Source organism: Salarias fasciatus, assembly GCF_902148845.1.
Source record: "Salarias fasciatus chromosome 23 unlocalized genomic scaffold, fSalaFa1.1 super_scaffold_20, whole genome shotgun sequence".
Classification (NCBI taxonomy): Eukaryota; Metazoa; Chordata; class Actinopteri; order Blenniiformes; family Blenniidae; genus Salarias; species Salarias fasciatus.
In genome coordinates, this window is record NW_021941230.1 from 11,454,182 (window position 1) to 11,467,271 (window position 13,090).

The window sequence follows — 13,090 nt, forward strand, 5'->3', positions numbered from 1 at the left end:
TTAGACTCTCGCACGCAGTTAAAGGGAAAAAAAAAAAAAAAAAAATTCCAGCAGTGTCACGAGTGTGTGCGTGTGACACACCGGTTGAATGACGTGGTTAATGGGGCCGTTGAGCCGGTATCGAGTGCATCAACAAAGGTGTGTCCGCCTTGTACACAAACCAAACTGTCACTTCCTCATCCGACCGACACACACACACACACACACACACGCACACTGTTGCCACGGACTCCCATAACTCGAGATATCCCCGCTGAAAAACGGATCGAACAGCAGTAAAAGACACGCACACTGTGTTCTTTCAGGGTGTGACGGCGCGTCGCGTTATCGGGCCGCACCTCTGTTACCTGCTCCAGGAAGTGACGCGCACGCTGACACACACCGTCTCACCTTTGTGACTCAGTGTGAATTTAAGATCAGGCGCTCTCTGGGAAAGGTTGAGCAACGCTCCATTCACTCCCGGAGCGTGTTCCTTGTGGTTTGCACATTCCTCGGCGGCGGCCCCGAAAGCGCCTCGCCTGTTCCTGCTTGCTTTTGTTTTTTGTTTTTTTACGACGTGCATTCCTGATGATTTCTCGCCGCTTATTCAGTTACTAATCATATTTGCTGTGGGGCTGAGTCAGGCCTCTAAATGTTACATGAAACTGCATCGGTGCTCCAGGTAGTTTTGGTTAAAAAAAAAAAAGAAAAATTAGGAAACTAATAAAAAGCATATTTGATGTTTCACAATGAAGTCTAGTGAAAAACCTTCATAGATCCTATTGTCAGTTCATACAGCTTTTGAAAGTTTTTCTCTGTTGTTGTACACATGAAAACCAAACTAAATTGAGTATAATCTCAACATAAATCCAAATTAAATGCTACTTTGTGGTGCGAAACGCAGCGAATTGTCTATAAAATGCGTTCTGGCAGCGTGACGTTTCGGCTAATGCTAGCTAGCTAGCTCTCATGTCAACATCACTGACATCTGTGTTGGTGTTTCCGCGACTCCCAAAGAATTTCTTGGAAAAAAAAAAAGTTCTCCTTCTTATTTTCACATCTTTCCTTGTGGTTTTCTGTCCTGAAACCTGTGAATTCCTCTTTTACGGCCCGGGATGTAGCGGTCGCCCACCGCTCTCCTGCGGGGTGATCACTCTTTTGCTTCCGTCGGGCCGTGAAGGAGTTGATTCATGGCGGGATAATAAAAGTTGTAAAAGCCGGCAGTGTGATCCAAAAATGATGGATAACCTGGCTCTTTTATTGATTTATTTTTTTTTTTCCTTTTTTGACCCTGTGTTGTGGAGCGTTGCTGCTCGGCGTGCCGCTGCATGCAGCGCTCATTACCGATGGAATGACTGGCATGCCGCTCCGGCAGTCGGTAGACGGCGTTCAGTCAAATAACAACCTGCTTTTGCACTTTTAATAAGGAATCGGCTGTTTAATGCCTCTTGTGAAGTTTCTCAAGTGTGTTTCTGGATGTTATGTTTCTGGGAAAATGGGAACCTCGGTCATGTAAATACAGAAAAGGTGAAATTCGCAAGGAATGCGCAAATGCTACAAACAAGTAGTCACATGTTCTCAGAAAGAGAGGCGCAATTTAGTGAGGATTTGTGTTTTTTGGGGGGGTCGCAGCTCCCAGCGTATAAACAGGCGGAGTGGACCGAGTTCGGCCGTAGATGTTTTTTTTTTTAAAATATACACCTGATTAACAGCTGTAAAAAAAAAAAAAAAATCTAAATTCGTCATAGCTTTTTTGCAGCCCGTGGCGGAGGCTTCTCTTGCCTCTTCCGCTCCCCATTTCTTCCCCAGTCTCTCCTCCCTCCTCTCCACTCGCACCAAATAACCCAGCTGTCTTTGCAGGCCCGACAGGCAGCCGTTAATTAGCCAATCTCACGCTCCGTTAGCCGGCCGGGGAGACAGAACGAGGTAGAGGAAGAATAGACGGGGAAGCTGGAGAGAGAAGCTGGCGAGAAGGTGGGAGTGAATGAGGAGAAGTGCAGGGAGCTAAAACCGATTGTTAAAGCCGGGAGAGGGTGAATAGAGCAGGCAGTAAATGGGGAGGGAAGAGCGGCTGGAGAGCGCCGCGCGAAAAGTTTTCCCCGAAGGGACGGACGAGGACGAGGGAGAAAGGAAGGGGAAGGTGAATGTGGATCCAGCCGGAGCGGCGAGGGAAGAGAATGGGAAGAGTTGTTGAGCGGAGCGACGACAGGAAGGCTGAATGATTCTCACACCATTAACTGTTTGTGGGGAAGCTGCACAGGAAAAAAATAAGAGATAATCATTGGAGACCTGTCAGTTTAATACCCAGCTCCTCATTAAGGAGGTCATTATGTCAATGGGGTTGTCCAGCAGGCAGGAAGTTGCTCTTTTTTATTGAAAAATGGGGAAAAAAAAAAAAGTGCGGGAAGTTTTTCTTATACAGCCAAAACTGCACACACTTCTAATCTTATCAGTTATCGATCCTAGAAAACTTATCATTAAGCTCAAAACCACGCTGTCAGGGTGTAAAAACAGGCACAATTTCACTCTATTTTTAATTGAGATTGGCTTTTATTTTGAGATAGTAGTCATATCCTCACTGTAAATTTTTCCGTTCAATCGCGGATGGAATCTGGATGTGAGTAATGCTTCATTAATGCGGGGAGGGGAATTATTATTTTTATATTTTTATAGTGATCAAAGCAACAAAAAAAAAAATCATCTGAATTCATCACTTCTCAGCCTTCTGAAGTCCTGTGAAAGCTTTCAGTTTTACGGAGGCTGCTAATATCCAGTGGCCTCCAGATGACTGCGAGAATATCAAAACCCCCCCTCTTCTCTCAGGTGTTCAGCGGAGTCTCGACTCAAAAACATCAAACACTGTCTCGCTCTGGTTATTTTTACTGGAGGGGAAAAAAAAAAGAAAAAAAAGTAGAGCAAATGGTTGCCAACTAAAAGAGGAGCTTTAAAAGAAGGGTATGAAAGGAGGAAAAGCGGGCTTTAAGAAGAGAGGAAAGGACGGGGGGGAAGAGTAAAACGCAAATCGAAAATGTCGAACAAATGCTCCTCGGCGGCGGAGCGGCTGCCATCATTTTCACTCCATTAGGTCTTCCAGTTAAACAGCAGTGGGAGCCGCGATGGTGGCCTCGGAGAAATCCTTGGAAACGGAGGATCTTCAGGGTCGCCAGACTGAGGGCGGGATGAGAGCGCCTCTGTTATGACTGGCGTTGGAAGGCGGGCAGAAGACCTTGAGGACGGGAACCCCGAAAATACAGACGGCCGTGGCTCACGCTCGAAACTTGTGGCGAATTCGCTGCCAAACTCCTCGATAAACACGCGCTTCAGAGGGGAGGAAACTTGTTTTTTTTTTTGTTTTTTGTTTTTTTTCGCTGGGAGAAAGCTGCAGGGTAGTCTCCGGAGACGGCCTGCTGTTCGTGAAAAATACATTCGCCGTAACACGTGTTGGCTGGTGATATTCACACAAAAGAGGGAGAGACCTGAGCGGCGGAGCTGCAGAACGGCGCCGATCGGGAGGTTTGACGAATAAACAGTGCAAAAAAAAAAACCCCATCAGAGTTTATCCTGTAACATCTGGTTTTTTCACAAACCAAACTATTCTACGACTATTTAACTTTCAGCTTGTGTAAATTGACCACTGACGCTGACGAAACGCTTTTAAAAGTTGCGTAAAACGCGTCCCGTCCGCGTCGGTCCCCGTTCGGGAGCTCTCGGCGGTTCGTGTGTGTTCTGATCAATCCCGCGTAATATCTGCCTTCCTCTGCCGGCGCTCTTATTAAGCATGCGGCGAGTAACGAGGGGCGCTTTGTTTCTGCGGGGCTAAATGGTGTTTTTATAGTGTTTAGTATTCCACTCTACCAGTGCTGTCCTGCTTTATGGAGCAGGGAACACACACACACACACACACACTTGGTTTCATTAGCAATGCTGGTGGTAATTGTCAGTCGTGTGTGTGTGTGTGTGTGTGTGTGTGTGTGTGTGTGTGTGTGTTCGAGGCAGTTTTTACGCCTTGGACTCTCCTCGAGGGATTAATCCCGAGAAATCCAATCAGACCGTCTTCATTTCCACCGACAGCCATTTTAGTTTTATTAGCCCAGACAGGAAGCAGATATTCTATTAGCGATGCACTGTGGGTTCTCCTCCGCCGTCCAATCAGAGGAGCCCGTGGCCCCCCCCGCTGCTCGGCGAGGCCGCGGCGAACCCCGGCGTCCACGTTTGGGTCTGGCAGCATCTTAGACCCCAAATAAATACAAAAAAAACTTGGAAAATGATGTCCGTTTCCATGGAAACGGTGCATTTTAAGTGCCTCCGAACACCGTTTCCATGCAGACGCACCAGAAGTCTCCCCTCTTCGCAGTCGAAACTCTGCAAAAACGCAAACTTGAGTAACGTGACGTCTCTGAGGAGGTCGGAGAGCGCGGGATCATGGGACGGCGGGGGAAGCGCTCCGTGTGGGGGACGGCGTGACTCCACAGTCCTGAGAGGAACAGCTGTGGGCACGAAGCTGTGCGGCCGGATGGAGACGGGATCCTCCTATAGCTCCCCCCCCCCCCCCCCCCCCCCCCCCCCGCCCCCAGGAGGGCGAGCTGGGGGCCTCTGGCGACGCCGCTCGCTCTCCGGATGTGCTTTCAGAGAGCCTCCCGCCGCCGATTTACGGCTGTTTAATAAACAAAATAATCTCCTTGCTCTCCGAGCGTTTCAAATCCGCAGCGCCGTCAAGGAACAAAGAGAGTTAAAGGGACGGAGGCTAACTGCGAGGAAGGCGGGCGCCTTCTAATTTTAGCTCCGGTCCTCGAACGCCGGTGTTGGAAACGAGCGAACAAGCGAGTTCACGCGTCAGTAACGGAGGAATTATGCAAAAAAAAAACAAAAAAAAAAAAACGCGCCTTTGATCAGCGGCGACGGCGTCGGGCGCTAACCCGGTGTCACCGGCGGAGACGGCTCGCTCTGACTGTCAGCCGCCGAGTCTCCGGATGACGAGACTACGTAATCCTGCTCGTCCCACAGTGGTTTTAAATAGATTTTAGACGATGTGCACGGGAATAGAGGTCTCTCGGTCTGGTCATCAGCTTCACCTTGAGGACCTCGACGCCTCGACGGGTCTTTGAATCGGTTCGTCCGACTCGGGTGACGGAGAGCGAGCGGGCGGTGGGACTTTCTGCGGAAGCTCCCGGCCGTTTGAATCCGCCTTGATCTTCGCATCGGGTCAACCTGAGCGCGCGCCCCTCCCGTTCCCCCCGCCTCATAAACGGGCCGGCCTTTCGGAGGAGGGGGTCCTGGCGGCGTCTCACCCCGCCTGCGCACGGGGGGGACCCTCCGAGGAGCCGAGGCCGGAGGCTTTGAGGCAGGCCTCATGTGGACGGTGCGAGGATTACAGCTCCGAGTACTTGTTTTAGGGGTTTTTTTTTTTTTCCCCGCTGTGGCAGTCGCCGAAAATGGATAATTAAAACGGAGAAGAAGGCATCGGGGGTCCCGGGGAGCTGGTGATAGATGCCTCCCTGCTCCAGCACTCCTGACTCCAGCAAACGCCTCATTATCGGCTTTCTGTGGAGTTCTATGTGTGCGTGTGTGTGTATGGGTGTGTGGTTTCATTATAAAAACAAACGGCACCCACTGGCGTCCGAACCAGGAAACTGTTGTTGTGGAGGTTTTTTGGCGTTTCTGCGCGAGCCGACGCGGTTCGGGATGCGGCTGTGTAAACAGCAGCTGCCCCGGCTCACCGCGCTGGACCGCGTTCCGCGAGGCCCCGAGTTCAGCAGCTGTGCTGCGTCCTAATCCCTCCCGTTCATGACTTTTACGTTGCACGAAAGGTGCTTTCGGTGTTTTCGAATTTTTTTTTTTTTTTTTAATTTTTTGCACATTTCTCCAACTAAAGCGACTTTTTCTCAGCAAACATCTGATCTCACAGAAAGGCTGAAGTTTCCAGGTGATGGATGTAAGGAGAAAAAAAAAAAGAGAGAGAGAGAGAGAGAGACATTAAACCAGGAGCGAGGCCAGTGTTATTACTGCTGCTGCTCGCTCTACCACTGATTTTTAATGATGTAGCGCTTGAATATTAAAACCATTAGGGGGACGAGAAATTGAGATGTGATTCATTACTCTGCTCTGGGTGGGTTCGCTCCTCTCCTCCGTCTCTCTCTTCATTATACATTTGCTCCATCCATTCTCCTCTCCTCTTTCTTCCTCCTCGTTCCTGCCTCTCTTCCCCCCCCTCCATAATTGTTTTTCATCATCATTTGTCTTTTTCTTTCTCCGCGCTGTCGTTTGTAAATGTTCCTTTTATTTTTCATCCGTATCCTCTATTTGTCTCCTAAATGACAAGAGGATGACTAAGACATCGTCCGTGCGTGTGTGTGTGTGTGTGTGTGTGTAGGAGGTACAGTGCTAATAGTCCCTTTCTCCCTGACAGACTAATGACTGGTTTGTGCTTGTGTCTCTCTCTCTCTCACTCTCTCTCTCTCGCTCTCTCTCTACTCTTGGAAATAATTAGCTCTCTCCCCCTCTCCTTCCCTAGATTGCATCTATTATCACAAATTCTCGTCCCTGTTTTCTCTCTCTCTCTCTCTCTCTCTCTCTCTCTTTTGTCCTCGCCATCGTCGGTTTCCTGACGTGTGTCCGTCTCCCCGTCGTCCTTATCGCCAGGGGAGGAGGAGGAAAAAAAAAAAAACAAAAAACGCCCAAACAAAACACACAGCAGTGGTTTTAATGCGGCGATAATGAATTAGTTTCTTCTTTTTTTTTTTTTTTGGCCGTTTGTTATCAGGATAAACTTATCCATAATTTGAAGGACGAGGCGGTGGAGTTTCTGCCTCTGAGCACCAGATTATTGCGTAATTCGGCTACAGCAACGCAGCAGCCGGAGTCTCACGCGAACGCTTCTTACGCAAAAAGATCTCGCGGCTGCATCGACTGGCCGTCTGTTTTTTTTTGTTTTTTTTTGTGTGTGTGTGTGTTTCGAGGTCTTTATCGCCGCAGACGCCGGCGTGACGGCGGAGCAGCGGCCAGATTAGCTCCTCGTTTCTCCTCCCGGCTGGCGGCCTTCAGACTCTGGCGTCGGCTCAGATCGGGATGTGGAAGCGTCGCAGACAGGATGTTTGTGTGTGTGTGTGTGTGTGTGTGTGTGTACAACCCGGGCTCGCTTCTTTCCAAATTGTTTTACAAGGCGCCTCTAAACGTCTCTCTCTCCCTCAGATGACCTGGCCTACGAGGTGAGCTGGTTCTTCACCAGGCTGCGCGGCGGGCAGACGACCGCGCAGGTGGCCGCCGTCGACCGCTTCGGCGTCGTCTCCAGGTCCGATCGCAACTCGTCCAGCGACGTCTCCGTCGAGCGCCGGGACGCACACACCTACCTGCTGAACATCTTCGGCACTCAGGACAGGTGAGCGGCGGCGGCGGCGGCGGGCCGGGATCCGACTCGGCTGTCTGAAGGATTCACGTGTGTGCGTGCGTGTGTGCGTGTGTGTGTGTTCCTCAGCGACAGCGGCGAGTACCACTGCGTCGCCACTCCCTGGTACCTCTCGGCCTCGACGGGAGCCTGGACCGAAGCCAAGGAGCTGACGTCGCCCAGAGTCTTCCTCACTGTCAAATTCGCAGGTGAGGTGGGAAAAAAAAAAAAAAAAAAGCAACCACGGGTTGTTTGTTTCTGTTCGTTTCTCCTTTTTAACAGCATTTTGTGTTTTTCTCTCCTCCCCTCCAGTGTGGGACTCCCTGAAATTACCTCTCCTGTATGGCGCGTCGGCCTCGCTGGGTAATATCGCCGCCGCACATCCGCCGTTCGCTCCTTATTTGTCTGGTTTGCGTGTGTTGTCGTCGGCGTTGTGGACGCCGCTCCTCTAAAGTGCGGAGCTTTGCAAGGAAGAGAATCTCGACGCAGCAGAAATATGTCACCCAAACTGTTTAAAAAGCGAGAACCGCTCGGCTCGCTGGGATCACTGCCGCTCGCTGTCAGCGCCGACGTCCTCGCTGAAGCTGCTGGCCGACAGACTACACTCACTCTCTCTCTCTCTCTCTCTCTTTTTTTTTTTGCACTCCTCTGCATTTCGCTCGGGCTTATTTGGGACGTGTCTGACAGCTGGCGCCGCCTGTGCGCTGTGGGTTTGAAGACGACCGGAATCATTGATCAAAACCGCCTTTAATTGGCACTGATTTTCGTAAAAATGGCGAGACCTTGCTCGACGCCATCCATTATGCATGTGTTTAGCATCTGTTGTGTCGGTAGAGGAGGCGGCGGCCGCGGTAGCCGCAGGTGCAGCGACACACACACACACACACACACACACACACACACGTCGCGGTTCATTCCGGACAGTGACGAGTTTGTGTCTTCTGTGTTTCCAGGCGTGGGCCTGTTCTCGCTGCTGCTGGGCCTGGTCTGCGCCCAGTGCTGCTGCCGCAACGCCACGCACACCCCGCGCTCGCGCAACAAACTGATGGACCTGGAGATGGACTGACACACACTCTCCCCGGCGCCCACACACTGCAGCGCGCACAGGAAGCACCACCACCACCACCACCACCACCACACACACAGCCGGCACGCGTCCACGGACGACTTCTGGGACACCCAGCTGTTCCCGGGCGACGGCCATTGGGAGTAAAAAAAAAAAAAAAAAATACTCCCAGGACTTCTGGCTTTTTTGGACGCGGTGCTTTAAAAGAAATAACGGGAAAAAAAAGGTGCTCAGGATTTTTCTAACTGCAGTGGAGGAGCAGGGGACGGTTTTTTGTTTTTTGTTTTTTTTTTTTGTTTTCCCCACTCTTCAGTGGAGAAATAGCCTTTCCAGACTTCCGTTTCCGTGAAGAAATCTCGACGCTTCTGGAGAATTTTATGCAGATTTACTCGTTCCGCGGAGGTCCGGGCGGAACGGGAGACTCGGGAGATATCACTGCCACCTGGGAATCGAGGATCACTCAACGGATCTGCTGCCTCTTTCAACCACAAGGGAAACAAACGGAGCGCTCCGGCCGGACTACAAGCGTTGTTTTTCTTTTACCTTTTTTTGGGGGGTTTTTTTCCCGTGAGGACGGCCGACGCTGAACCTGAGCCTTGTTCTGTCACGCAGCGGCTCGTCGTCGGGAGGCGTTGCACTACCAACCCGGAGTGTTCCTACCTTCAGCAAAGAGACGAGATCTACCTTTATTCTCGACTTTAGAATTTTTTTTTTTTTTTTTTTTTTTTTTTTTTTGTGGAAAATTAAGACATTTTAAAAACCGAGAGACGTTTTTAAGCTTTACAAGCAGATATGCATTCGGTGTGTTTGTGTGTGAGGTGTTCTGTACACGGTGCCAACCTTTGACCTGACGGAGACGCGCTGGGTTCATCTCGCCAGATCAACACTTGAACAGCCGCGAGAGGCGTGGCAGCGGCGAGCAACTCTTCCTCCTCCTCCTTCTTCTTCTTCTTCTTTTTTTTTTTTTTTTTATAAATATTCAGAAATGTATCCAGCTGTTGTTTTTTTTTTTTTTTTATTTTCCTTGCCCGAGTCTCGTGCGTGTTTCCGTGTGAGTGCCGCACAAAGAGTTGCATGTGCTGTTTTTTTTTTTTTTTTATAACGACGGTATGATGTCATTCACGGGCAACGCCAGTCGTTGGCAGGGTTCCATTTCGACGGCATCAAAGCTTCTTGCATCCAGATTCGGAAAAAGAAAAACAAGAACCCTGGCTGTCGATTCGCCGACGCAGAACAACACGACTCTGCCTTTAACGGGGGTGATGCAAGAAACCCTGCGACGGCGGAGTTCTGAGGGAACTTTATCTTTAAAGGAGCAGTTCGACAGTCCGGGAAACGTCGAGCCGCACGCCCTTCCATCCGGCGAGCGCGTTTCTCAAAATGATCCGAACCGTTTCTACGATTTTTTTTTTTTTTTTTTCCAGATGTTCTAAAAACAATACCTTGCACTTAATAAGACAGAAAGAGAAAATATATTTATGAGATAAACCTGCAATAAGGAGCTGATGGCGTCGGCTCTGACCCCGCTGGTGTGTGTGTGTGTATGTGTGTGTGTGTGTGTGTATGCGTGTGTGTCGTATGTCTGTTTTTATTGCAAATGAATGAACTTGTGGTGATGTCGCGTCGACTGCTGTGTGAACCCACATCAACACACACACACACACACACACACACACACACACAGAGGTTTCATACCGAGTTTCCTGAAGCGACTCAGACTGAATGCAGCTTTTTCATTTTTCCTTGGTGTGTGATTTTGAACGACGATCTTTATAACGGACATTTTGAGCAGATGTCAGATCTTTATATGAGCAATATTAAGCCGCGGTCAGTCGGACCCCGGCTCACGAAAAAGGCTGGACTCGGGCTAAACGATTTGACATCAGCCTCATCGTATTGCTGGCTGATGCTGTGCTGAGCGGAGGGAAGCTTAAAATGAAGACGTCTGGATGAATATGTGGCTTTAAATGCAGAAAATCACACGAAATGATAAGTCTACCGCTGAAGAAATGGACAGAAATGCCAGATATCTTCTCTCATGAGCCGCTTTATCCCCGATTCACACCTTTCTATTAGAAAACCTTTAAATTTGGCAATAATTTGTTTAAAATCGTGCGTAACTGAGCAGCACACGAACGGGCGTGTCAGCCTGACAGACGGCGACTCTTTTTCTAGAAGCTTCCAGTTCAATCGAACCGACTCCACAGGTGAGTGTGTGTGTGTGTGTGTGTGCGCGAGTGTGTGTGAGAGTGTGTGTGTGCGCTGCAGTATTCAGAGGACCACTATCGCCACTATCATCGACTCTGTGCCTGAATGTTCAAGAGTGAACCACACACACCAAGTAGCATCGACACACACCACAAGGTTTCCTCAGTGTCTTTTCTTTGTCATATGATTGCGGTTAGTGTGACGATGAAATACGATGATGTTTTTTTTTTTTTTTAAATAAATAGATTTCTAAGACAATTTGAAACATTTGACTTCACTCTTTTTATTTTTTTTTTTGGCTCGTGTTTCTTATTCTCCAGAAGCGGTGAGCGTGCAGAAATGCTAATTTGCTGGGGCCCGTTATTTATCCAGAGGTTTTCTTTTTTTCCTTTTTCTTTTTTTTTTTTTCTAGAGGATGTGATGATCAGAAATGTGGGCCAATTTGGTTTTTCCTCCTCCGTCTCTGGGCGAGCAATCAATCAAACGCTCCCAAACATTTCATGGGGAGGGGAAAAAGGAAGAAAAAAAAAAAAAAGAAGCTCTTCAAAAACTTTGAGAATAAATGTTTCATAATGCCGCGTTGGACGGCTGCTTTTTTTCTCTTCCTCCTCTGCTCCCTGCGATATCGTCGCGCCATCCTTTCCTCTTCACACCCATCCTCCTGATGAGAAATGCAGATGAGTTGAAACCTCACCGACTCTCCTGGGTTTAGATTTTTTTTTTTTTTTTGCACCTTTTTAACTAACAACAATCCCTCCATCCATCCGTCGTCCTCTGTGGAGCAGAGGGAGAGGAGGGATCCGGTGTTGATTGGCTCTGTGGCCTCTCTAACGTGCTCTTGTTCTCTCTCAGGGTCCATTTGACCCATTTTTTTTTTTTTTTTTTTTTTCCCGTCCCTGTACGTGTGGCGTTCATGCCTCTCACGGACCGTTTGTCGCAGCTTCAACCGTCCTCCTCTCTAATCGACGTGTGCGATTAAAACGGAGGAAACAAGAGTTCCTGTTTTCTTTTTTATTCAGTTCTCGTTCGCCACTGTACGCTTCTGCTGTTCCGACTCCCAACGTGTCACCGCTTGAGGGTTGCTCCACATAACAAAAAAAAAAGGGGAAATTCAGACAGAAAAATTTAGCAGCGCGTGGATGGAGGGAAGTAAGCAGCTTGTTCTCCCGCGAGTCGACCAGAGGCGACACGTTTTTCTCATCTTCATTGTAATCGATGCTGATGTGTACAGCAGCAGCTCGGCAAAGCCCCGGCTCCCTCACACCAGCCCGCCTCTCCCCCCCCCCCGTGAAGCACACTGCTTTGCTGCCTGCCAAAATAATTAGTTTTTACAGAAACACAGCAGTTGTTACAATTTAAATGAGATTTTTTTTTTTTCTCAGTACCACATTTAAAAAAAAAAAAACTATTTAACTTGAATTTCTGCCCACATTTTTACCCTGAAACATGTTTTTCTTGAACTGAAAGAAGAAAACCTGGCAAGCGCACATGGAGAACATGCAAACTTAAAGGGATACTTCAACGTTTTGGCAAATTGGCCCATTTAGCACAATTCCTTAGTCATTTCGAACAGCATACTTACTTTTTTTGTGAGGGCGAGCTGTTGTTTATCCAGAGGCGAGTCGGGGAAGGTTTTCGGGACGGACACAATGGAAGTGGATGGTATTTTTGGTTCCCCTCGTCAAACTCATCAAATACACAATCCAACAACCCCAAAACACTTTGGTGGACACGTTATAATCCGCACATTCACTACGCTGTGAAACACCAACAAATAATATTGTAGCGTTACGACACTGAAGCAAATACTGGGAACTACTTTTTCTTTTGAGATCACTACGCCCAGACGCCATGTTTAGTAAGTAGTTCCGTCGTAGCAATCTTCGCATAAACAACTCAATCTCGTAATTTTGCATTAATATTTCACAGCGTAGTGAATGTGCGGATTATAATGTGTCCACCAAAGTGTTTTGGGGTTGTTGGATTTTGTATTTGATGAGTTTGACGGGGGAGAACAAAATACCATCCACTTCCATTGTGTCCGTCCCGAAAACCTTCCCCGACTCACCTCTGAATAAACAACAGCTTGGCCTCGCAAAAAAAGTAAGTATGCTGTTTGAAATGACTAAGGAATTGTGCCAAATGGGCCAATTTGCCAAAATGTTGAAGTATCCCTTTAAGGTTGATGTTGTTACTTTCACTTGTTCAAGCAGTGTTTTCTCCAGTTTTGCACTGTGTTCTAATGTTTTGTAATGCCTGAGGGACTGAAAATGAGTTTCTAGCCTTATTCCTTGCATTTTCAACCATGAAACATTCTTCAGTCCTGACCTGTGACGGACCTCCTCCTCCTCTCCGGGACGCTCGGGTTACCGACCTGTCGCCGGCTGACTCATCCCAACAGCTGCTTCCTCCGGTGTTGCACAACTTCAGTCTCTGAAACATAAAGATGTCACTTT

The 13,090-nt window shown here is 48.6% G+C and overlaps 1 protein-coding gene across 1 annotated transcript in view; it reads left to right on the top strand.

Moving 5' to 3' along the window:
- ptgfrnb (prostaglandin F2 receptor inhibitor b) overlaps positions 1-9,883 on the top strand; it is a 32,838-nt gene extending 22,955 nt beyond the window's left edge. The window contains exons 12-15 of the mRNA XM_030086134.1: positions 7,168-7,354; positions 7,451-7,569; positions 7,673-7,723; positions 8,314-9,883. Of these exons, the coding sequence (XP_029941994.1) occupies positions 7,168-7,354; positions 7,451-7,569; positions 7,673-7,723; positions 8,314-8,426 (470 nt within the window). The 3' untranslated portion in view covers positions 8,427-9,883. The remainder of the gene's footprint in view (positions 1-7,167; positions 7,355-7,450; positions 7,570-7,672; positions 7,724-8,313) is intronic.
- The last annotated feature ends 3,207 nt before the right edge of the window (positions 9,884-13,090 follow it).